Genomic DNA, 24,041 nt, shown 5'->3' on the forward strand with positions numbered 1-24,041 from the left:
ACATTGGTTGTTGTTAAAGTTGGGAGCACTAGTTTAGTGGTAAGTAGGTGTGGGGGGTATTCAAGGCATTTCGGACTCATGTAAAGTAACTCTTTCCCATCCGCAGCCCCCACGCTTCCCTATATATAATCCAATCCTCTTCTCTACCTAGGATTGCAGCAGTGATGTATCAACAACAGAAATTCTGCCCTCTGGAGGAGCTAAAGGACACTAAGTCCATCTCCTCCCCTGTGATTGAGGAGGAAATGATCAGCTAGGTCACACTTTCTCATCTCCCTGGTTGGCATCTCTGAGGAACTCTCTTCAGGCCACAGTGCCCAGTTTCTCCCTAACTAACTCTGTCAGCCAAGGAGAAACCTGCTTTTTTCTGAAATAAACAGGCCCAATGCCTTCCCATATGGCATTTACCTGCACCCAACTGCCACATTTGGCAGTTAGGCTGAGGCAAAACTGTGACTCTGTCCTTGGGAGAGTAAGGGAAAGAACTTATGGAGCCACATAAACCCTCCTTCTTTCAGTGTACTCTTAAATCATGCACAGCAGAACTGCAGAGCTGCCAGCCACAGGTTTTGACCTGTGCATGTGGTGAAACCCAGAAGTGGGTTCTTTGTGCTCTGTTGCTTGTAGTCAAATAGCAGAGGTTTCTTGACAGCAAAATCAAATCAGTGCAACATGAGGTTTTCTTTGGTGAAAACCTGAACATGGAAGAGTTTGTTTAGAAAATATCACTTCAGACCCTCACTAACCATTCAACTGCTGAAGAATTACCCATTTTCTGCTTCTCTAAATGGTCTCAAGTATCAAAGAAGGTTTATGTTGTTATTCTAGGGGAGGGCTATTGTTTCTTGGAGAGCAGCAAGTCAGTGTAATGAAAGATGTAACACATGGGGTGGAAGAAAAAAGAACTCTTTGTATTTAGCTTTACTTTTTATATAGGCAATTGCTTCCACGTGAATTACCATGATGAAAGTATCAGAATTAACTAGACTGGGTCATTCTAACCTACAAAAAGAAAACCCTGAGCCCTCTATATTGTAGCCTACTTTTGAGCCTTTTTCATAGGTGGGATAAGTGTGCAGACATATTCATCAGAAGTGATTATTTGTTTAATCATCCCAGGGAATGCGGGTAAGCTTTAGGATTTTCTAATTTACGAAAAGGCCAAATAGGTTTTTCCTCCACTATTTTCATAACTCTAGCTATAATCAACTGTAATTTTTCAGGCATATGTTTCCATTTTATTTTATGTTGGCAAAGCCTTTGAATGCAGTCCCAAGTGCTTACCTTAACTACACCTCATAGAGGTTGTAAATACACCTCTCTTCAGCTGCATTGCAGTTAGAGACAGCTTCTGGCAGCAGGCTAGGATGGGCAAATGACTTCAAAATCCTGAGGGCCTATAGCAGCAGTGTTCCACATTATTGATAGTAGCAGAGATATTGACAGTCTGTGCTTGGAAGGAAAATAGGAGTTTGATATGACATATTGTGTGTCTCAGCAAGACTCATAAATAATTTTGACAAGTTTTTGTATGCATGGGAAAGTCCTTGATTCAGCCTCCCATAAAAATAAACTTCTATTATGGAATGTATTTGTCAAGTGGCTGTGTGATGGATGGAGCTGCGTTTACCCCTTGGCAGTTCGATGAGTTTTAGATGCACAGCTTACCAGAGAGGATTTACGGGCGGTACAGAAATAATTATTCAGTATGAAAAACATAATTCCTGTACCTGAATTTTCATTTTTTTATTATATTTTGTTTCTGTTGCGTTTCTGGTCTTTAAGACAAAAGCCCTTGCCATTTTACTTGGAACTACTGTTCTCCCTATGTAGTTTGCTCTTCAGTTACCACTCCCCAAATGATTCAAGTCCAAACCCTTTCCCAAAATTGGCTTGTATTTTGTTAATTGAACATGGACTTTTAATAAATTAGCCAAAAAGTAAGAAAGTTAATGCTTAAAAATATATATGGGCTGGGGGGGGGGGGGGTTTAAACAAAAAAATTGTGTAAAAGCTTCTGTAGGACTGGAAGAGGGACAAAAATGAATAATCAGTCAAAACATTAGTTCACCTCTCTGCTTTAGTAATTTTCTAATTACTAGTGTTGCCACCTTTCTGATGGTGGGAAAAAAAACAAATCAGGCACTGTATTTGTCTCCCTTACCAAGTCACATTCTTCCAACATTGAACCAGGAACTGTTACTGAACCTCTTCATCAGCTCTTAGCATCTCCTACCTCACTAGTCCCTTTACTAACCTTCTTCCCCTCACCATTTCTTCTACCTTTGTCTTTCTCTGCTCTCCCATGTCCACCCTCACATCTCTCCTCATTTCTCTCTTTTTCCTATTGTCTTCATATTCTCTTGTCCCTTTTTTCACCTGCTCCTTCCCTATTCATTCTCTCTCTCTTGTCATCTCATCCTCTTACTCTCATTGTTGCTTTCCTCCTTTATTAATGTCCTACTTCCTTTATCCTCTTTCCTCTCGCTCCTGCTTTTTTGGCCTTCTTCTTTTTCTCCCTGTACATTTCTTTCCCTTCTCCAACTCTTCCTGATCTCTTCTTAATTGCTCTCTGATCCCATCTCTACCTAACTTTATTCCCTGCATCTTCTCCCACTCTGCTGTGTTCTCCCCAACCTAAACTCTTCCTTTGCATCTCCCTCTCTTTCCCTTGTCACTCTTCCTACCATCCTCTCTCTTAGGCTCCTCCTCCCCCTTCAGATATCAGCGCTCCCATTGCAGTCATATTTTCTGCCTGTCACCACAGTGTATGGCCATGCTGTGGTATCTCTGAATTACACCATCAGGATCAGTTGTTCAGTGCCTCTAACCAGTGATACGCTCATCTCTCTCCTGTCCATGAGGCTTGGCAAAGCTGTGAGCAAAGCACCATTCCTAAGTATTATAGCAACTGACAGATCACGTGAGAGCAAAGGCTCTTAGAGCTGTGGCCAGGAGTCCTGCGTGATGGGCTTCCCTGCTTCTTTCCAAAATAAACAGCAAAATGTTGGACACAGTTTGTAAAAAGTCAGGGTAATGTTTCGTAGCCCATTTATCACTGGTGGGGATTATTTTAGACACAGGAAATCTAAGAGGGATATTAAACAAAAAAAGGCAAACAAAGCATGAAATTAAAAATAAAAAGTAGGATGTTTATTTTAACATTTCATTACAACTTGCTGAATCCCATGTGTGTTAGGTGTGAATATAAAAGCCATGACTGTTTAAACACAATTTAAAACAATAGGGTACTACTACATTTGCCTTTACAGCTGGAGACCTGAGTTCAAATACTGATCATGACTTAAGTTTGTCATAAAGTAGACCATATTAGATGTTTGTCCACATCACACATTTCCTACACATTTTGGCCTGGTAAGCAGTTTCTGCTCAAGTTAGGACTCTAGGACTAAAGAACTAAAATAGCAGAATTGTTCATGGCCAAATTTGAGCTGCATTGGTACAGCTTTATGGGAAGCATGAAAAGCATGTTCCCACAATCAGTCAAATCCTGGTACTTATGCCCAGCCTCAATAAAATTGCTTAGCAAAGGAGAGACTCTGTAGTTTTGAATCCTCATCCCTACCTTTCCTAGGATAGATTGGCCCAAAAGTCTCCTTTTGAGGAGAGGTGGGAACAGGTCTATATTAGACTTATATCATGTCCTTTTCCTGCACAACAGAACTTCCACTGCTTATCCAGGCAACACCTGCATGTAGAATTCATGGAGAAGCCAGGATTTGCTCATTGTACATAATTCTTGCTAGTGCTAAAATCAAACAGGTAGAAATTAGAGACCTAAGACTCAGAACAATACAAGTCTAGCTGTGCTTCGGCACAGTTGTCTGGCATGTCAGGACATCCATGGTGTAGACTTCTACTATCAGTGGGATTTGGGAGAGAACTTGGTAAGTGCTCCCTATAGGTCTACGGTCTATAGTCTCCACTTAGGCAAAACTCCTATTGAAGGCAATAGGAATTTGAAATGAGTTAGGCCTGCAAGATATGTCCCATAATTTGTTAAATCTCTTTCTCTTTTAAAATGAAATCCCAATGCACATTTTGTTTTAAATAAGTACTACGTTTATTGCAGTACTACCATTTGCTCTGCTGCAGTTGAAGGTCTGTCAGTGCTTCCATTAAAAATCTCATTTATAGGAGGGAATTTATAACTTAGCCATTAAAAACATTTTTGGACTAAACCTGGTTACAAATTCTCATCCTAGCAGTAAATGCATTTTTATAACAATTTGCTAAAATCCATTTGGAATTTTGATACTGAAACATGAAAAATAACAATCTGTAGTTTTTGCTGCTTTTTTTATCTGCTTTGCAAAAAAAATAAAATAAAATACAACTTTTACAAAATGAAATTATTGTGCACTTAGTACTTTTTCTGGACTGGTGTCTGATAGGGTATGTGTGTGTAAAAATATATATTGGCATTAAAATGCAGTGTAATTTTTTAACTGTGAGAAGCTTGCTATTTCACATGCAGAAAACATTAATGAAAAGCTAAGTTTGTTCCTCAGTTCTGTGCTTATCTGGGCCCAAATTTCATAAATCCTCTTGCAAAATTTGCAAGCATACCCGTTTGCATTCTTGCATGCACAAATGTCATTTGTGTGCAGCAGAGACAGCATGATTTAGTGGACTGAGCACAGGGCTGGGATCTAGAAATTCCGGAGTGATAACCCTGGCTCTTTCATCGACTTATTGGATGACCTTGGGCAAATCACTTGATCTATGTGTTTGTTTTCCCATTTGTAAAATAGGGATAATACTTACTGCCCTTCCTCATTTCCCCCAAAAGAGTATTAGGAGGATTAATTCATGTTTGTACAGATTTTTGAACAAGTGAGCCTGGGGTATCTTCTGAACATTGCTAAATCTGAACTGTGGAGAACAAAGGTAGGAAGGAAGTTACAGAACCAAGAGCAGCTCACCATGAATACGCTACTACAGTTCGCCTCCCTAGTAAGCCAGAGAACTGTGAGACTGAGGACATCAGATGATCACAACTGCCCCAATATCACACAGGGTGAGAGACTGTAGCCTGGTCTACACTAGAAAATTAGGTTGGCATAACTGCATCTCTCGGAGGGTGTGAATTTTTCACCTGAGTGGCATAGTTAGGCTGATCTAAGTTCCCCTGTACACAGGTCTGCAGGTCAAGAATTCTTCCATCCACCTAGTTACCGCCTCTCAGGGAGGTAGATTACCTGCACCGACGGGAGAATCCCTCCCATTGGCATAGGTGGTGTCTACCATGAAGCACTACAGTGGCACAGCTTTTAAGTGTGGACAAGCCCTGGCTCTTAAGTAGGTGGGATCAAATCAAGTGTATCTCACAGTGTACTTGTGATGTCTGTGTGAAAGGAATATTTAATAAGGAGGCTCTGGGTGCAGTTTCTGAGTAATATAGTAGTGTGTTCTCCTGTACCACACTCTAATTATTCAATCGCCAATTCTGGGAACATACCTATTATGTGAATGCATTTTTAGTAATGGATGATTGTAGGTGTCCAAAAAAGTTGATTAATATAGTAGATTATTTTCGATCACTATTATGCTACAAAATAAAAAGGACAAAAAGTGAAATGCTGCTGCTGCTATAGTGTAGTCTCCTACAAAATAACATGCGTAGCAATTATGATGATTCTTTAGAGAATGAGTAATTTGGCATACTGCTCAATAAGGGAATATGGATTGTTGTACTTTTGGCAAAAAAAAAAGGTGAGTGTGACTACACAAACTTAGATATCTCCATGGTAGAAATCACAAATAATGAAAAGTATGATGATTTTGAAAATTCTATGTACATGGTATGGCAGAGATTCTGTGCAAGGATGCAGTACTGCTAAGATGGGTGCCAATAGATGCAGAGTTCATTCATCCTCTTTCCATCTTGTCCATCATCAGAGCTCAAATTGAGGAAGGGTCTTAAGGGGTATGTTGTATCTCCACTACCCCCAAACTGCCATATTGTGCCTCAGAACTTTTTTTTTTAAAGCAAGAGTAAGTCTCTATATTATATGTTGGAGAGGAAACCCTTCACTTCAATATGTGAACCAAGTGTAGCTGACATAGTGATATTTCACTCAGATTTCAGAGATCTTGAAACAGTAGTTCTAAGACATGTGAACTGCCCCTGTTCACCACAACAAAATGTTGACACCCAATGATTATAATTTAAATGTCAACATTACCGATTTCGTTCAAAATCAAATCATATAAGAAAGGAAAGGGAATGTCATTTATTAATATGCACGTAAGATTTCATTTCCTTCTCCTATGTAAAAATCCTCATTAAAATTGTGGGGAAAGTCATATATGGGAAGTCATATTTGGGAAGAGGATGCCCTAGCATGTATATGGAATATGTATGTAAGCTAAAATGTTAGATGTTTTGATCAACACTCCACGGTAGATTGCCTGATTTCACCATATGAAACAAACCATTTCACATTCTGCGTGCACACTGACAGCATAAAAGAGACATACATGGCCACTGCAGAATACTATGGTCATGGGGGTGCTACACAGCTTAGAGACAGTTGTATGGCAGCTGCTGCTTTAGGTGTCGTCAAGGTAAGTCACTCTATTTAGGCCTATTTGACACTTCTTAGCCTTAACAGTTAGACCTGTCTCCCTTATGCGCTCGAAGACTTTTTGTAGATGTTCCAGGTGTTCTGCCCAGGAATCTGAAAATATGGCCACATCGTCAAGGTAGGCGACTGTGTATTCTCCCAATCCTGCTAGAAGACCATCTACAAGTCTTTGGAAGGTGGCAGGTGCATTCCGCAGCCCAAAAGGGAGTACATTAAATTCATACAGCCCAACATGTGTGGTGAAGGCTGACATTCATCTAGCGGTACCTGCTAGTCCCCCTTGGTTAAGTCCAAGGTAGAGATGAACTGGGCCCATCCCAGTTTCTCTACTAGTTCATCTGTGCGTGGCATTGGATAGTTGTCTGGGCAAGTTATAGCATTTAGCTTACAGTAGTCCACGCAAAAACGTATCTCCCCATCTGGTTTGGGAACTAGAACCACTGGAGATGCCCTGCACTGCCAGAGGAGTGGATTACACCCATCTGTAGCATATCCTGGATCTCCCGTTCTATAGTAGTTTTAGCTTGAGGAGACACCCGGTAAGGTTGGACTTTAATTAGGTGAGCCTCTGGTGTTGGGGTAGCAAGTACTGGATTCAGTGCTGGCAGTGGGTCTGGTGCTGGTTGTTCCACCAGTTCCGGTTCTGGGGCTGGCTCTGTCTGGGTCTCTGGGACTCGATTCACTACTGTTGTTGCTGACGTTGGCATGGGGTCTGGTTCCATCACCTCTGACCAGGTCCTAGGCGGGATAGCTTGCTTAGCCTGTCTGCGGGTGACTATTCCCACTCTCTTGGCTAGCTTCACGTGATTGGCCAAGTCTTCCCCCAGCAGCATGGGGATGGGATAATCATCATAGACTGCAAAAGTCCACGTTCCTGACCAGCCCTTGTACTGGGCAGGCAATTTGGCTGTAGGCAAATTGAAAGAGTTGGACTTAAAGGGTTGAATTGTCACTTGGATCTCTGGGTCAATTAAATTGGGGTCCACTAAGGAAACGTGGATAGCCCACACTTGTGCTCCGGTGTCCCTCCACGCGGTGACCTTCTTCCCACCCACACTCACAGTTTCCCTCCGCTCTGAGGGTATCTGGGAGGTATCTGGGCCTGAGGACCTCTGGTGTGATTCCGGTGCAATGAACTGTAATCTGTTGGGGTTCTTGGGGCAGTTGGCCTTTACATGCCCTGGCTCATTACATTTAAAACATCGTCCAGCTGACGGGTCACTGGAGCGAGGTGGGTTGCTGGAGAACGGTGTGGCAGGATGATAAGGTGTCTGGAGTATTCCTTGGTGTGTAGTTGGGGCCTTGGGCTGCGCCCGGTAGTAGGGTGTGGTCTGAGGTTGTCCCTTCTGGTATCCGCTCCAACCGTGACCAGGATTGTTCTCCTCTCTCCACCCATTTTGTTCCAGTTTGCCCCTTCTGATATTTGCCCCAACTGCTACTAGTTTTTTTTCTTTTCTTCCACCTCCACCCTTTGGGCTCCAATGTCCCCTGCCTCGATTAGAGTTGTGGGCTTCCCATCTAGGATGTATCTTTCTATTTCCTCAGGAACACCCTGTAAGAACTGCTCCATTTGCATTAGGAAGGGAAAATCTTCTGGAGATTTAACACTTGCTCCTGATATCCAGGCATCCCAACATTTCACAATGTGGTAGGCATGTTGGGTAAATGACACGTCTGGTTTCCACCTTAGGGCTCTGAACCACTGACAGGAATGCTTGGGTGTTAGCCCCATTCTGACTCTCGCCTGGGTTTTAAACAGTTCATACTTGTTCATGTGTTCCTTAGGCATTTCAGCCACCACCTCGGCTAATGGTCCTCTGAGCTGCGGCCTCAGCTCTACCATATACTGGTCTGTAGAGATGCTGTAACCAAGGCAGGCCCTTTTGAAGTTTTCTAAGAAGGCCTCGGTATCATCACCTGCCTTGTGGTTGGGGAACTTTCTGGTATTTGAAGCGGTACCTGGAGAAGGATTGCTATTCTGCTGAGCCTTTGCCTTCTCCATCTCCAGTGCATGCTTCCTCTCTTTTTTTCCTTTTCCTTCTCCGCATGCTTCCTCTCTTTTTCCTTCTCCTCCAGTTCTTTTTCCCTTGCCTCCATAGCTCTCCTGTGGGCAGCCTCCCTTTCTTCCCCAGCATGTTTCCATTTCTTTTTCCTTTGCCTCCATAGCTCTCCTGTGGGCAGCCTCTTTGGCTTTTTCTGCCTTGGGCTCTGTCATGTTTGCCTCTCTGTTTTTAACTAACTTTACACCCAAGAGTTAGAAATAAAGCAAACAAACAAACAAACAAAAAAAAACTTGGCTTGTCAAAAAAACTAGGTTGTGCTGTAACCTGATACGGATGTTCTCTGATTGTGATTGTCAGCCTACAGAAAAATCCTTTAAAAAAAAAAAACTAACACCTTTGTCTCCACGCAAATAGACAGAAGAACCCTCTAGTTGCTCTTAGCTTAAAAAAAAAACACCTCTTCAGGTCTGTGAAGAACTTGTGAATTTCCCTGCAGGAGGTTAACTACCCTGCCTTTAGGTAGAGAAAACTCCAGCTCACAAAAGACAAATCCCTTTTTGTCTCTGCTCTTTCTATTTCCTCAGGAACACCCTGTAAGAACTGCTCCATTTGCATTAGGAAGGGAAAATCTTCTGGAGATTTAACACTTGCTCCTGATATCCAGGCATCCCAACGTTTCACAATGTGGTAGGCTTGTCGGGTAAATGACACATCTGGTTTCCACCTTAGGGCTCTGCCCTAGGCAGAGACAAAAAAACTCTAACTGCTTTCAGCTTAAAACCTGCTTTCAAGCGGCCCAAAAGAGGGGGAGGGGGAGAAATGTCCTTTTAAAATCTTAATGTGCTTCTGGTTCAAAATGATCCCCCAAAAAATCTCAAATTGATTTCAAATAAATCCCACCGCTACTACCGTATCAAGGTTCCTTCCCCACTCTGAACTCTAGGGTACAGATGTGGGGACCTGCATGATAGACCCCCTAAGCTTATTCTTACCAGCTTAGGTTAAAAGCTGCCACCACCAAAGTGTTATACAAAGAGCAGGGAAAGAGCCTACTTGGAAATGTCTTTCCTCCCCAAAATCCCCCCAAGCCATACACTCCCTTTCCTGGGGAAGGCTTGATAAAAATCCTCACCAATTTGCATAGCTGAACACAAACCCAAACCCTTGGATCTTAAGAACAATGAAAAGCAATCAGGTTCTTAAAAGAAGAATTTTAATTAAAGAAAAAGTAAAAGAATCACCTTTGTAAAATCAGGATAGTAAATACCTTACAGGGTAATCAGATTCAAAACACAGAGAATCCCTCTGGGCAAAACCTTAAGTTACAAAAAAGACAAAAAAACAGGAATATACATTCCATTCAGGACAACTTATTTTATCAGCTATTTAAACAAAACAGAATCTAATGCATATCTAACTAGATTGCTTACTAACTCTTTACAGGAGTTCTGACCTGCATTCCTGCTCTGATCCCAGCAAAAGCATCACACAGACAAAGAGAAACTTTGTCCCTGTCCCTCCCTCCCCCCCACACTTTAAAAGTATCTTGTCTCCTCATTGGTCATTTTGGTCAGGTGCCAGCAAGGTTATCTTAGCTTCTTAACCCTTTACAGGTGAAAGGTTTTTTCCTCTGGCCAGGAGGGATTTGAAGGTGTTTACCCTTCCCTTTATATTTATGACAGGTGTGTATTAGAAGCAGGGAGGAATGGGTTGCAGCCAGAATATGCTTCCGTACAGCAAGTCCGTGTTGGGTGTAATGGCTAGAGAGAATGTTTACAAGCCCTTGCAATTTAAAGTAATCAAGTCCAGAATCAAGAAGATACAAATTTAGGCCTTGTCAGTACAGGGGAGTTAGTTCACACTGAGTTGACAATCGCTATTTGGTGTACTCTATATTAGCTGTACTAATAGTGTGCACACAGGACAGCTGTGCCCTCTTTCAGTTCACATCCTTGTGCACGCACAGCAGGGGCTTGCTTCATACTAAATACATGGCATTCTGGCATCCCAGTCCCTACTAAATACATGGCATCCCAGTCCCAACCTGGGACCCGACCCAAACCCGTGCCCACCTGACCCAAGGCCGAGAGAGTCAAATTGTTTTTTGACCTGATGCTAACCCTTCCACCCGAACCTGAGTTGCTGACACAGCCATCTCCTCGTTCCCCTGGGGTTGGCTGTCCTACTGCCTGGCTGCTGCCGTCTGCCACCTCCTGCTGCATTGTATATGTGCTGCAGAGTGAGAGGCCCTGCCATGCCTCGGCAGGCACACTTGTTCCAGTCCACAGCATACAGAGTGCAGAGAGGTGGTGATTGCCAGCAAGAGTGAGGCATGCAGTTGTCCCTCAACCGACCTCATGGGCAGGAAGAGGAGAGCTGACCTGAGTCTGAGAAAGTCCAGTTGTTTGCCACCCAACCTGACCCAGACCCAACATTTGTGGTTGGGTCCCATCAGATTTGCATCCTTTGCTACTGAGCAGCATAATTTCTGGGATTTTTCTTGTTGTACCTTGTGGGATGCATAGCGGAAGCCAGGGTGAAGCCAGAGGAATTCTGGAACTTGGGGACAGATTCAAAAAAATCTCATGATTCTGCTCTCTCTGTCCCATACTTACTCTTTTTCTGGGTGGGCCAGCGCTATGTTTGAATTGCTGTCACCCGGTATGGACCCAACAACGCTCCACACCATTTTGTAGTAGTAACTGCAAAAATTCAGAGGCTGATTTGGCTTTGTTTCAGCTCTCAAAGCCAGGTGGCTTCAGTTTTGAACGTTGCCCACCGCACCATCGAGCAAATGATGATCCTGCTTGAGGAGGAAGGAGTGGACAACAGAGGGCAACTTTTACTATGCTACAGGAGTTGTTCCTGAGGCAGCTTCACAATACAGTGCCATTTCTGAGCTTGGGAAACTCGCACTGCTTTGTTGGAAAGGATCATTCTGCAGACCTGGGGTGGCCAGCATGGCCAGAGAATTTCAAGATGGCAAAGGCAACCTTTTTTGAGATCTGTGCTGAAGTAATGCAGGAGCTGCAGTGGCACGATACTATCCTATGGTGCCCACCCTGTTGAGCAGGTCACCATTGCCATTTGGAAGCTGGCCACCCTGAATGGTACCAGTCATAGCCAATCAGTTTAGCATGGGAAGATCAACTGTTGGGGCCATTGTCATGCAGAGGAGTGATGCCATACATGAGGTACTGTTGCACCAGTTTGTAAAGCTTGGTAATCCTCAGGAGATTATTGATGCCTTTGCACACATGGAGTTCCCAAACTGTACTGGGTCAATTGATAGGACCCATGTGCCCATCATTTTGCCCCCACACTAGGGTTTATAATCAAGAAGGGGTATTTCTCCATGGTGCTCCAAGGGCTGATTGACCACTGAGGCAGATTTACAAACATAAATGCCAGGGTGGTCTAGAAAGGTCCACGATGCTAGGCTCTTTTGGAACTCAGCTCTATTTACTTGCATTGATAAAGGACGGTTTGCCTCCAGTATCACTATGGACATGAATGGCGTGGAGATAGCTCCAATCATCCTAGGAGACCTGCTTATCATCTGCTTCCCTGGTTAATTAAGCCATTTACAGGCCACTTAGACAGAAGGAAGGAATGGTTTACCTTGCCTCAATAGCTGCAGAATAGCAGTGTAGTGTGCATTTGGTCTGAAAGGAAGGTGGTGCTGTTTATGGGCTAGGTTGGAAGCTGTGGAAAAAAACTTGCCTAGGATTATAGCTGTATGTAATATTTTGCACAATATTTGTGAGAGTAAGGCAGAAAGCCCTAATGATGGGTGAGAAGCTGAGGTAGAGAGATTTGCTCTGCAGTTTGAGCAACTGACAAGGCATCCAACTGAAAATGGAAAAAGCCAAGGCAGGGAAATACTGTTAAAGATGCCTGTAGCTCTTACTTTGAGTCTCAGGCCTGAAAATGTTCAGATCTACATATAGCTGTTATCCTAAGGTGGAGAGGGAATGGAATGGATTGTAAGCATTGGTGTCTCTTTTATGAGTGGTAGAAATGGCACATTGTGGCACTCTTTATTTTATCTTGTGTCTGTGCCTTTTACACGTTGGTTAAAATCTATGACTTATGCAAAATGTATGGATATTCAGTGTAGAGTGCAATGAATTTCTAACATTTTGTATTATTAAACAACAATTTATTATGCAACAATCAGAAATAAACCTTGAATTATAACAGTAAAACGAAGCTTTACGTGACAGTGCAGTTGAGGACAGAATTCAACATTGTGGGGACCTTCAATTTATAGGCATCTTGTTTCGGCCTCTTCTTCTTCTTGGGCCTTCTGGTGTTGAGTGTCAGGGTTTGAATGTATCAGGGTCGTTAGATGGCTTGAAAGAGCTGGATTTCCAGGTGCAAATATTCTTGCTACCATGAGCTTGGACTGGGAAAGGGAAAGCCTCTGGGAACACGATTGCAGTGGTACAGCAGGAAACATAGGCTGGAGCTTCCAGTGCCCCATATTATTCAGGGGCTGCAAAAGATGGCTGGGTCCTGGCTGAGGGCACCGGATTGTGTGTGTGCCTATTAGCAGCATGTGCTGCAGCAGAGCATTCTTCTTCTGTGTTTCCTCCAGGAGTTGCCGCCACATGTCCCTGTCTTTCTCGACAGCGTCTTTTGCCATGGCGATTCTGTTTGGCCACTTTGCACCCTCTCTCTGGAAAGCTTCCTATCTTTTTTCCTCTCCATCCTCAAATACGTCAGCCTCTCTGTTGTTTTCAGTTTTGAGGGGGACTCTGCACTGAGATCTGTGAGCATTTTATCACAAGTTTTCTGTTTCTTCCCCCACAGGTTAGCCAACAGCTCTGATAAAGGTCCTGTCCTTGAGAGTCTGGCTGCTGCTGGTGCTATGGCTGGGGGAATAGGGGAAAAAATCCATGTGATTATTGTTCATATTCCAGGGAGATGTGATAGCATTGATTCAACACCTTTTTGATTTCCCCTCTCTGAGATTTTTCCCAGTCTTGAGGGGACTCCAGCGATGGTAAGTGGTGTGTGCATGAGGAGGGCTGCATTGGGATTTTTGGCTGTGCACTATATGCTGTTTGCGTTTTCAGTTGTGCCTTGGAGGCTGGGGAGAGCTGGGAATTATGTTCGCAGTCTGGCATTCTAGTTTTGCTGTTCTTTGGAGATTCTGGTATAGTGTCAGAGGAGTTGTAAGGGATATCTCAGGGTGAGCTGGATAGTAATCCTATCTACATTCCCTTTAGGCTGGCCTGACTCTTGATGACATTACATTGAAGCAGGTGACTAGGAGGCAGAGAGTGGTCTTATTCAAAAAGGCAAAGGGCAGACCAGTGAAATACGCTGTGAAGTTATGCACAAAGATGGTCTCCCCATAAGTGCTACAGGAGTGGAAGGGTGTTGCAAGCTATACTGAGGACAGTGACCATGCAGCTATTCTGCATAATGTTCAGGCCAAAACTAAGCAATTTCTGTTTTAAATTCTGCTTTATCTCCCCTTCAGACATGCTGAAAGCGCAAAAGAAAAAATAGATCAGGTTCTTTACTGATTGTTTGAAGCCTTAACTGCTCCCAGTTGTTCTCTCTGTAAGCCTGTAAAAATCCATTAAGATCTGTATGGCTTTGCTATCCCTAACATAAACTTCTTTTCCTGTACAAATGCTGCCTGTTACAGGGCAGGGAGCTGTAGTTTAGTGCCTTTACAGGCACACGATGTTCATGTCTACCTCATGTAACACTTACCAAGTTTCTTTTTCAGTAACCACTTTCTAAAAAAGCTCTTAAATTTCGCACAACTGAATATTTTAATTATTTGACTATGCCACAGGGCCAAGGGGAGGGATAGGCTGCAACTGCGCCATGCTGCTGACCACCATTTTGATCAGTTGAATGGGATGGTAGGCAGGAGTTCATTCACAGGGCAGGACAGTTGCTGGAAGGGGAAAGGAAAATAGGTAGATGGATATGTGTCCTCCATGGCATGGGCTTGTAAACAGTCGATGTTTGGGGCTTTCGCATGAGACAGGAACTGATAGTCCAGCCAGAGAAGCTGCCATTTTGAAAACGTGTACTGGGGGTGGAGAACAGAGAACGTGGGCCAAGAGAGGGACTTGAGGGTTGGAGACTCAGAAAGGTTCCTAGCTCACAACCACCTATGAACCTGGAACAGAAGGTAGCACAGCAATGTAGTATAATAAATTGTAGAGATAAATACTTACATGCTGGGGTTCCCTCCATAAGATCTGCCTCCTCAGTCCTGCCCTGGGTTTCTGGCTGGGAGTCTGGCTGGCTTCCTATATGGCTGCCCTCAAAGAGATCCTGGCTTTCCAGGGAGAGCTCTTCACTGCCCTCCTCGTGTTCCTCCTCCAGTGACTTGCTGCTCATTGTTGCGCGGGGGAGGTATAGAGGGGCTGCAGGTTCCAATCTCCTTGGGTTCAGTAGTGGTGTAATTGCTCAAAATCCGATCCAACTCCTCAAAAAATGGACAGGCTACATTTTCATGGTCAGACTGTTTCCTGGCATCTCTTGTTTTAAAATAAGTCCTCCTGAGCTGTTTGTTCTTCACCTATTGCTAGTCAGTATCCCAGCTGTGACGCCTCATGGGCATCTGACTAGTAATGTCCACACACAGATCTTTATTCCAGTGTTTGGACCCAAGATGTATCTCCCCAGAGGGCTAGAAGATCTAGGGTCTCATCTGACTCCAAGCAGCTGCTTGAGGCATGTAATAAGGCTTCTGGAGTAATATTGCAGCAATGCAAATGCAGCATGAATAAATTTTGTCCCCGTGCCAGTTTTTAAATGTGGGATCGAACAGCCGGTCAACTTGACCCCAGAGCAGTGGAGGGCATGACAGGTCACTAACAGAGGCCCAAAAGACAGTGATGGGATAGCAGTTGGAGGACTGCCAAAGTAGTGTGCGGTAGCATTGTATGCACACAAACAATTGACCAAACTAACTCAATTTGCATTGAACTTAATACACTCTGAAAAGACTCCAGAGTTTATAATAAATGCGGAGTTAGTGTGCTGTAATGAATTGCATCGCGTGTACAGGCATTTTCACACCACACTAACTTGAGTTACTGCAGACTAAAAGAACTCCTCCCTCTTCCCCTCTTCCCCCTTATCCTCCCCCTTTCTGCCCCTCCCTCCCCTCCCCCGGAACTTACCTCACTAAATATAGAAAAGGAGAAACCGAGAATCTGGGCCACATTATTAGTGAATATCTCAGATCATGGAAAGAACTGAAAGTGCTAATTTCTCTGACAGTCAGTATAACAGATTTCTACAAGTTATTCAAACTACAGGTAGGAAGTCTAAACTATATGTAATGCAGTATAAAATATTGCATCCAGGACAGTGAATTTCAAGCAGCTTGTATGATACAACTTTTGTGGGGGTAATGGGTTTTGGAGATACCATGTTGGCAAATTTGATACTGGGAATAACTTGTGGTTGTTCCCATGCATTTGGCCTTTATGGAGATAGTAATGGGAAGAGTACTAGCTGAGTCCAACAGTTTAATACTCTTGCATGATATCACTGAAATCAAAATTCTGTCTCATTCAGAAAAGAAGTACATTAACAATACTTTGTATGAAGAGATTCTTGCTGTGTAGGTGGAGGAATTCTAATTCCCCCATATTGAAAGGCTGGCATCAGTGCCTTTTGCTTCCTTAGAGAAAATTGATAAACTTGAACAATGGACCGATAACATTTCTAAAGATAAGATTGGAATTCCTGGAAATAAAGAAAATCATAGGGAGAAGAGGATGGAATTTAAAACATTCACCACAATTCTAAAGAGAGTTCTGTAGATGCTATTCAGTTTGTCTCATTTTCCGTTTCATATATCCATCTTTTCTTTCATTTTATGATTTTCTTTTCTTCTTGTTTCATTTTTAAATTGTTTTCAATCCCTATTTATACTTGTGACTCTAATTTAATTAAAAATAGATTAAAACTCTGAATCCAAAATCTGTCATATTTTAGTGTTTTTTGCAGATAAATCCAAAGGTCCTAATTAGCCCCTCATTTTGATTCCAGATCAATTCTATAACCCAAAGGAATCTATTTTCCACTTGTGATCTGGATACCAAAACCTCACAGGAATGGCCGATCTCATGAGATTTCTGCCATTTGGAGCTGAAATTACAAAAGAATAGCTTTCAAGATCTTGGTTCAGTTATGAACCAGAATTCTAGCTTTGAGTCACAGCTCATGAAATTTCAATACTGTTATTCCATGAACCTTAGCTTTAATCCCAATCAGAACACTGACTACTCAATCCATCTCTAAATACATATATATACATAATCTGAAACATATGGATTCCAAGGAATTCCTTTAGTCTGTATCTATTTTTCCATTGTATGTTCTAGCCAAGCCAGAGAAGACCAAATGACATTTCTTATATTTCTAAGGCAATATACTGAAAAACACTTTAAAAAAAAACTGTCATGCCTTCTTTAGACATCGTACAGAAGAAAAAAAAGACCATAAATTAATTTTTCCTTTATAGATCACCTTTAAATGTATACCTTAGAAATATAGTTTTTGCAGCTTGACCAAGCTTATGCTGCAAAATGGGTAGCTTCAAGTTTTGCATTCCCTGGCTTTTTAATGATTTCACTGTGAATTTAATGTTGCATTATTATCACTTTTACATCTTTAAAATCTTTTTGTTTTGAAAGAAAAATAAATTGCCCATGTTTAAGAAGATTACTAATTAGGTTGTAGATTTCAGACAACGCTGAAATGAATGAGATGTGAGAGGGGACAGAACTGACGCATCACAGAGGTGAATGGATTTGAGGAAGACTGATTTCACACCCTCTGCTGCTGTTAATGTTTGGCTGAAAAATGTTTTCTGCAAAGCAGGGTTAACAAGGCAGCAGCTCTTCCACCTACACTGAACCAGATTGAGATATACTTATTCACACTGATTGTACTTTATTCCATATCACAAGTAGTCCCATTGACTTCAGTAGGACAACTTATGGTGTAAGGTACTACACTCCTTCCCATTGTGGTGACAGCTTAGAATTTGCAGAATATTGCAGAGTGTCCCCCAAAATTTTGGAGAAATTCTAAAATTGCAGGATTGACAATTTTTCATGCCCCAAAGTTTTTCCTATTCCTGCTGTTCAGAAATTAGGAATTTTTTTTAGTATAAAAAGAGTACAGTTTTAATTGTACATTTCAGTGCAATTAAAAAAAAATACTTACATTTGAATAGGTGCTAAGGTATCAGTTTTGAGAGTTGCCATGTTTACTGCAACAGTAGAGAGTCAGTTGTCTCATTATCTTAAAGATTTCCTTTTTGTTTGTTTTTAGAGGTTTTTACTTTGTGTGTGTGTGTGTTTTCAATATAACCGTCACACAAGTTGTCCCAATAGTAGCCTGTGTATTTTTTAAGTTGGAGTTGACTTATAATATCACAAAGATGTATTCTGCCCTACAAAATAACAATGTATGAACGTCGTTGTCAGCTGTTGTGTTAATTGAACAGGGACTGAACATGATGTTGTCAATGGTATTCATTTTGTAGTGCAGATTAAGCCTCAGAAAAGACTTCAGGGCTTTATTAGTCTGGGTTACCAAAATAATAACAACAATAATCTTACATACCTACAGAATCTGCTCAGAAGTGAATTTGCATTCTTTTATTCCTTTTTGTTTAAACTTTTTTTACAATCTAGGTTGTGGGTGTATTCCTTAGTGTACACTACTTACATGCCTATTTTCAGTGTTCAGCCATTTTTGAGTTATTTGTGTGGCAATTTTTTGCAGTGGGAGAATAATATGTCTTTCAATCTTGCATTACAAGTGGATGCCTAGCCTTTCCTCAGACTTTCCAGAAAACATCACCTTTGGGAAGAGACCGCTCATGGGAAATTTCAGTCTAGAAGGAGAACTTTTCAAAAAGTTATGAGTTAATGAAAATTAAGCTGTTTTACAAACTTAGTGATGGCTTTGCTAAAAAGCAAACACTATAATTGAATGGCCACTAAGCCTAATTTTAAAAGAAAAATGGCACCTGTAGTACCTGAAAACAAGCAAGGGTGTTGTCCATGTCACCAGCTGGACAACTTTCTGAGGTACTTGTGCCCCAGAAGGCACTCTTAACCTAAGCCACTTCCACACTGCTGACCTATTCAATAGAGCAGTGGTCTCCAACCTTTTTACACCCAAGATCATTTTTTGAATCTAAGTGCAACTCAAGATCTACCCTTCCCCGAGGCCCCGCCCCTGCCCCAAAGCCTCGCCCCGCTCATTCCATCCCTCCCTCTCTTCGTCTCTCACTCTCCCCCATCATCACTCGCTTTCATCAGGCTGGGACAGGGGGTTAGGGTTCGGGGGTTGGGGAGTGGGCTCTGGGCTGGAGCCAAGGGGTTTGCAGTGTGAGAGGGGGGCTCCAGGCTGCAGCAGAGTGTTGGGGTGCAGGAGGGGGTACAGGATGCTGGCTCTGGGAGGTGGTCAAGGCTGGGGCAGGGGCTTGGGGTGCGGGGGGGTATGGGGTGCAGGAGGGGGAACAGGATGCTGACTGTGGGAGGTGGTCAGGGCTGGTGCAGGGGGTTCAGGGTACAGAAGGGGGTATGGGGTACTAGCTCTGGAAGGGGCTCCTGGGGTGCAGGAGGCAGTATGGGGTGCTGGCTCCAGGATGGAGCTCAGGAATGGGGGTTGGCTCCAGTGGCTCTCAGTCGGCAGTGGGCGCAGTGAGGCTAAGGCAGGCTCCCTGCCTACCCTGACCCCACACCACTCCCGGAAGGGGCCAACATGCCCCTGTGGCCCCTGGGGTGGGGAGGGCGTAGGGCATGTGGCTCCACACACTGCCCCTCTCTGCAGCCACCGCCCCTGCAGCTCTCCCAGCCAATGGGAGCTGCGGGGGTGGTGCTTGCAGGCAGGAGCAGCTCGCGGATGAAGACCCATGCCCCCCCCTCGCCCCGGGCCGCAGTGGCCACTTTCAGGAGCAGTGTGGGGCCGGGGTAGCCTTAATGGCAGCCCCATAGCGCTGCCACCAGAGATCGCTATCAACCAGTTGGTGACCACTGCAATAGAGCGTCAACACGTACTCTGCATGCTGAAATATTGGCAGTGCTCAGGGATGGCATTAATACATCCCAGCCCTCCTCAATATCCACTTCTTTTGTCTCGCTTTCCACAATGTAGTCCACCAAGGACTGTCTACTACTCCTCTCTTGTCGTCCTAACTAGCCCTTCACTATACAGTAATGACTCACATTATTTGTATTTGTTCTAACCCCCATCTCGCCTTTTTCTCCCCACTTCCTTGGTCTATTTGTATGTTGTATTTTTGTCTAATTTACCCTGTTAAGTTAAATTGGTTTGAACATGATTTAAACCAATTCAAGTATATCTGTATTAGCAGTTTGCACCAAGTACAACTGGATCAATTTTAGTTACTCTGATGCACGTTCTCTAATATACATGAAGCCATAGCAATACAGAGGGGACAACTGGGCTTATCATGTATTGGGAAGGGAATGTCAGGAAGGGAAGGGCAAGAAGCATGTTAAGGGTGAAAATAGAGTGGGAAATGTCAGAGGCTCTGCTTTGCCTGATCCATGGCTGTGTAAGAGCTTATGCTGGTTGCATAATTTTAAACTACCACCCTACAGCTTTAATTTATGCCGAGGCTGCGCATCTGAGAATCAGGGAGCCATAATCATCTCCTTATCAGATCCCACCTTTTTCCAAGCAAAATTTGGGCACAGCGAAGAACTGAGTCCCAAAGAATCAGATGGAGCTCCCATAGTCACTTCAATAACAAAGGCAGTGATGGACTGTTTAGGACCCAAAGTGATTTAAAGATATTGTGGCAATTTTAACTTTTTTTTTTAATTTTATTGCTCTAAACATTTAACATTAATTGAATGAGATTGTTCTGTATTTTTAGAACAAATACAGAACATAGTGCAAATCATTTCTCGGAGGGCCACATAGTCATTAAAATAAAGTTTTCCCACCTATTATACCTCTTCTGTGTTTCTATAAATCTAACTTAACACTCAGATGCTCTGATACTATTGTGATGAACACTGTAGAAATGTCTATAAATAAATAAAACCTTTGGATATATAGTTTTGCAAATTAGCTCAATATCACTAAGTACAATGTAGTACGTTTTACCAAGGTACATGGGTGTTTAGACATGCTGTTACCATTAACACAATAATGGGAGTTGAATACCTAATTCCCTACTTTCAGGTTACTCTTCATGTAAATCAAAAGCTTTATTTCAATCTGGATTTTTCAGTTTCCTTTATAAAAATCTAGTGAGTATGTATTAGGACAATACACTGTAATAATAAAAGGAGAGAGAGAGCAAGTATATTGTCAATAATTTGATCCTATGTCTGCTTATTTATTTATTAATTTATTTATGTATTTCTCAATATTCATTATATTTATTTAGCCTATAATTGAATACACAATTTGCCTGTGCTGCAGATCTTCTATGTGGAAGGCAAGATGCATATTTAATGCCTGATTTAAAAAGAAAAATAGATGCAGAGACATGTGAGCAATTTTAGGGAAGTGTGTTCCATGCAAATTCAAATAAAGGTTTAAGGGAAACTTTTTTTGTTTTTACCACAGAAGACTGGATATTTCACCGCAGGACCTTTTGTACTTCCATACTGATTAAGTGATGAGTAGTTGTTGGGGGAGGGGAGTTTTTGAACTTTTAAAGAAATATCCAATTGGAAGCACAGAGAGCCCCAGTACAACTTTCCACCACTCCTCTTTCCTTCATCCTCTTCCCACCATGAAAAAATATTAGTTGTGTCTTGTACCTTGATTCCCCATCCTAACTCATGCGCCTTTACGCACAGACCCCAAAAAATGTGCCCATAAAACAATTTAAAAATAGGCGTTCACATTTTTATGGCTCAGGTGTATTCACTTGAGAAGAAGATGGCTCCTATATCATGATTTAAGGATGCATTACTTCTTTGGGGCACCAAAGAAACACAAACATAAATTGTTAAACTTTGGAATATGGACCTCAGGCAGAGATGGCCAAGCATCCAGCTTCTCTGGCATAACATTTTTTAAATTGTATGTGTTTGCTCTTGCAGAATATTATTATGCAGAATAAGCATAGTGTGTGGCGGTGACTGGAAAACAAGAATTATATTTCGTGAAAAATTACTGCAATCGATGCAGCAGGTGTTGATTTAGTGGGTCTAGTGAAGACCCGCTAAATTGATGGCAGAGAGCTCCCCATTCGACTCTGGTACTCCAGCTCCCTGAGAAGAGTAAGGGAGGTGAACCAGAAAGCGTCTCCTGTCGATGCAGTGCAGTGAAGACACTACCTTAAATAGACCTAAGCTACGTCGACTCCAGCTACCTTATTCATGTAGCTTGAGCAGCGTAACTTAGGTCGACTTGCCCCCCGTGAAGACAAGTCATCTGTCTCTACGAATATTTACTCATTTATACAAAGTGGCACAGCACCAACAGGAGCACCAATTGTCAGGCACCAGAGATATGGGAAAGCCAGGTTCAAGTCCCTGGTGCATATCAGGAAGAGTAAGGACTTGAACCCGAGTCAGTCACATCCCAGCTCAGAAGCCTAACCATCAGGCTATTGGATATTCTAGGTTGAGGATCTGTCTTTCTCTCACCAGAAATTCCATCTTAGTCCCACTAAATCTTCCAGATTAAATTTTGTCAAAAGTGGTGTTTCCATAGAAGGTTTCAGTATTGACAAATCAATGTCTGGCTATACCGAAAAAAGGACAGAAGACATTTGACATGGGTTTAATCAAGCCGCAACTTTATTGTTAGATATCTGGGTCTACCCGGCAGATAAAAGTGTACAGTGCAGGAGAAGAGAGAGAAGGTTGTTTCAGATGCACAGCAATCAATACTTTAAAATCTTAATCCATGAATGTATTCAGCATCCTTAATATTTTCAGCAGTTACTCCCAAAATTGCTAAACATGTTATTTTTCTTTTATGTTTCCTTTGGTTCTTTTTGAATCATTGTATTTGAAGTTTCAAAAACTTTTTTCATAATTAGTTCACTTATTCTAATATGGAAAGGTCAAACTGAACTAGAAGAGTAATTTTCTTCTCTCACTGTGAACAGTTGTTTCTCTATAAAATATCTAAAGTGGAGTTGGGGCTGAACGAAAACCTTGGATTTGAACCTCCTAAACTTTGAGGATTTTAGAATCTGTACCTGCACTCAAATTTCGCAATTGGCATTGATTTCCATTATGTGCCAATAAGGGGAAAAGATCTTGGATTGAGACCCCAACCGCTGGTTGTCTGATCTCAGTCTAAATTCTGTAGCTGACGCGTATCTCTATCCTAAAGGTTTTGAAATTTATTTTTTAAAGCTGAATGGGAAAATGCACCTGCAATAATATTCCAGTCATTGGTTTACAAATGCAATAACCTAATTTGTTCCATATTGTTTCAGTAATCAAAAATAAGAATACTGCTAGTAATTCTTTAATTTCTGTGTCACCTTTCAGTCAGAGATCCTCTGACACTTTACAAACTTTAATTAATTCTATTAGCAGCCCTGTAAGAGGTAAGGTTTCCATTCCATAATCTATTGTACAAATGGATAAAATGAGGTATAGAGAGGTTAAGTGATTTAGCCAAGGTTATACTTTAAGTCAGTGGCAGAGCTATGGAACACTAAGTCCCTTGCTCAGACCATGCTTTCAGTGTTTTGTATCTGTCTTGCAGTACAGTTGGTAAGATTAATTGCTTTTGCTTTGGACAAGAGATTGTACACAATGAGTTATTTTATAAACCAGTGTGGGGTGCCCAGTATTTGTTTTTCATTTATGCTCCTGTTCAGAATACTACTGGTCCACCTCTTAGATGATGTTGAATCTCTGAAAGACCAAAAAATATCATGTACTTTAAAGTAGAAATATTAGGCAATAAATAGTATGGCTGAAAAATCAATAATAAAATGTAGGTGGTTGTTATTGCTAATTTAATTAAGTCTGTATCTTGTATAAAATTTCATTTAGACACCACCACAATGTAGCTGCTTATACTTTTTGAAATGTAACTCTCATATGCCATTTGAAAACAAGGTGACATGTAACTAGTTTAAAAAATAAAATATTCTAAGATATTCAATATATCTGTGAATAAATGAGGTATGCAGAAGTAAACGAGGAAAAACAACCTAGAGTTGTCTAAAGAATTATATGAAGATCATAGAGAGTTTGTTTTTTTTCCTTTATTGATTATTCCCAGAACTTTAGGTTTCACAGTTTAGATTGACAATCGAGTTATTTGCCCATCCCTAGTGACTGACAACAGATAATGGAAAGGCTTTTACCATGATGTAACAGCGGAGAATAATTTCAAATTTACTACTATAGTTCTCATCAAAAGTACCCCAGTAAAAACACTAGATTTATCACTTCAATTACTG

The 24,041-nt window shown here is 42.0% G+C and overlaps 1 protein-coding gene across 4 annotated transcripts in view; it reads left to right on the top strand.

The window, feature by feature from the left end:
* Positions 1–24,041, top strand: part of ZNF407 (zinc finger protein 407) — a 471,531-nt gene that overhangs the window by 405,297 nt on the left and 42,193 nt on the right. Inside the window, exon 9 of one of the 4 annotated variants that reach the window (XM_043508192.1) lies at positions 6,431–6,591. The exons of 2 other annotated variants lie outside the window; for them this stretch is intronic. In XM_043508192.1, the coding sequence (XP_043364127.1) occupies positions 6,431–6,591 (161 nt within the window). Of the gene's footprint in view, positions 1–6,430; positions 6,592–23,115; positions 23,163–24,041 lie in introns of those variants that run through there. One more of the 4 variants, XM_043508197.1, reaches the window with a different exon arrangement.

The sequence above is a fragment of the Dermochelys coriacea genome, chromosome 2 (assembly GCF_009764565.3).
Source record: "Dermochelys coriacea isolate rDerCor1 chromosome 2, rDerCor1.pri.v4, whole genome shotgun sequence".
NCBI lineage: Eukaryota > Metazoa > Chordata > Testudines > Dermochelyidae > Dermochelys > Dermochelys coriacea.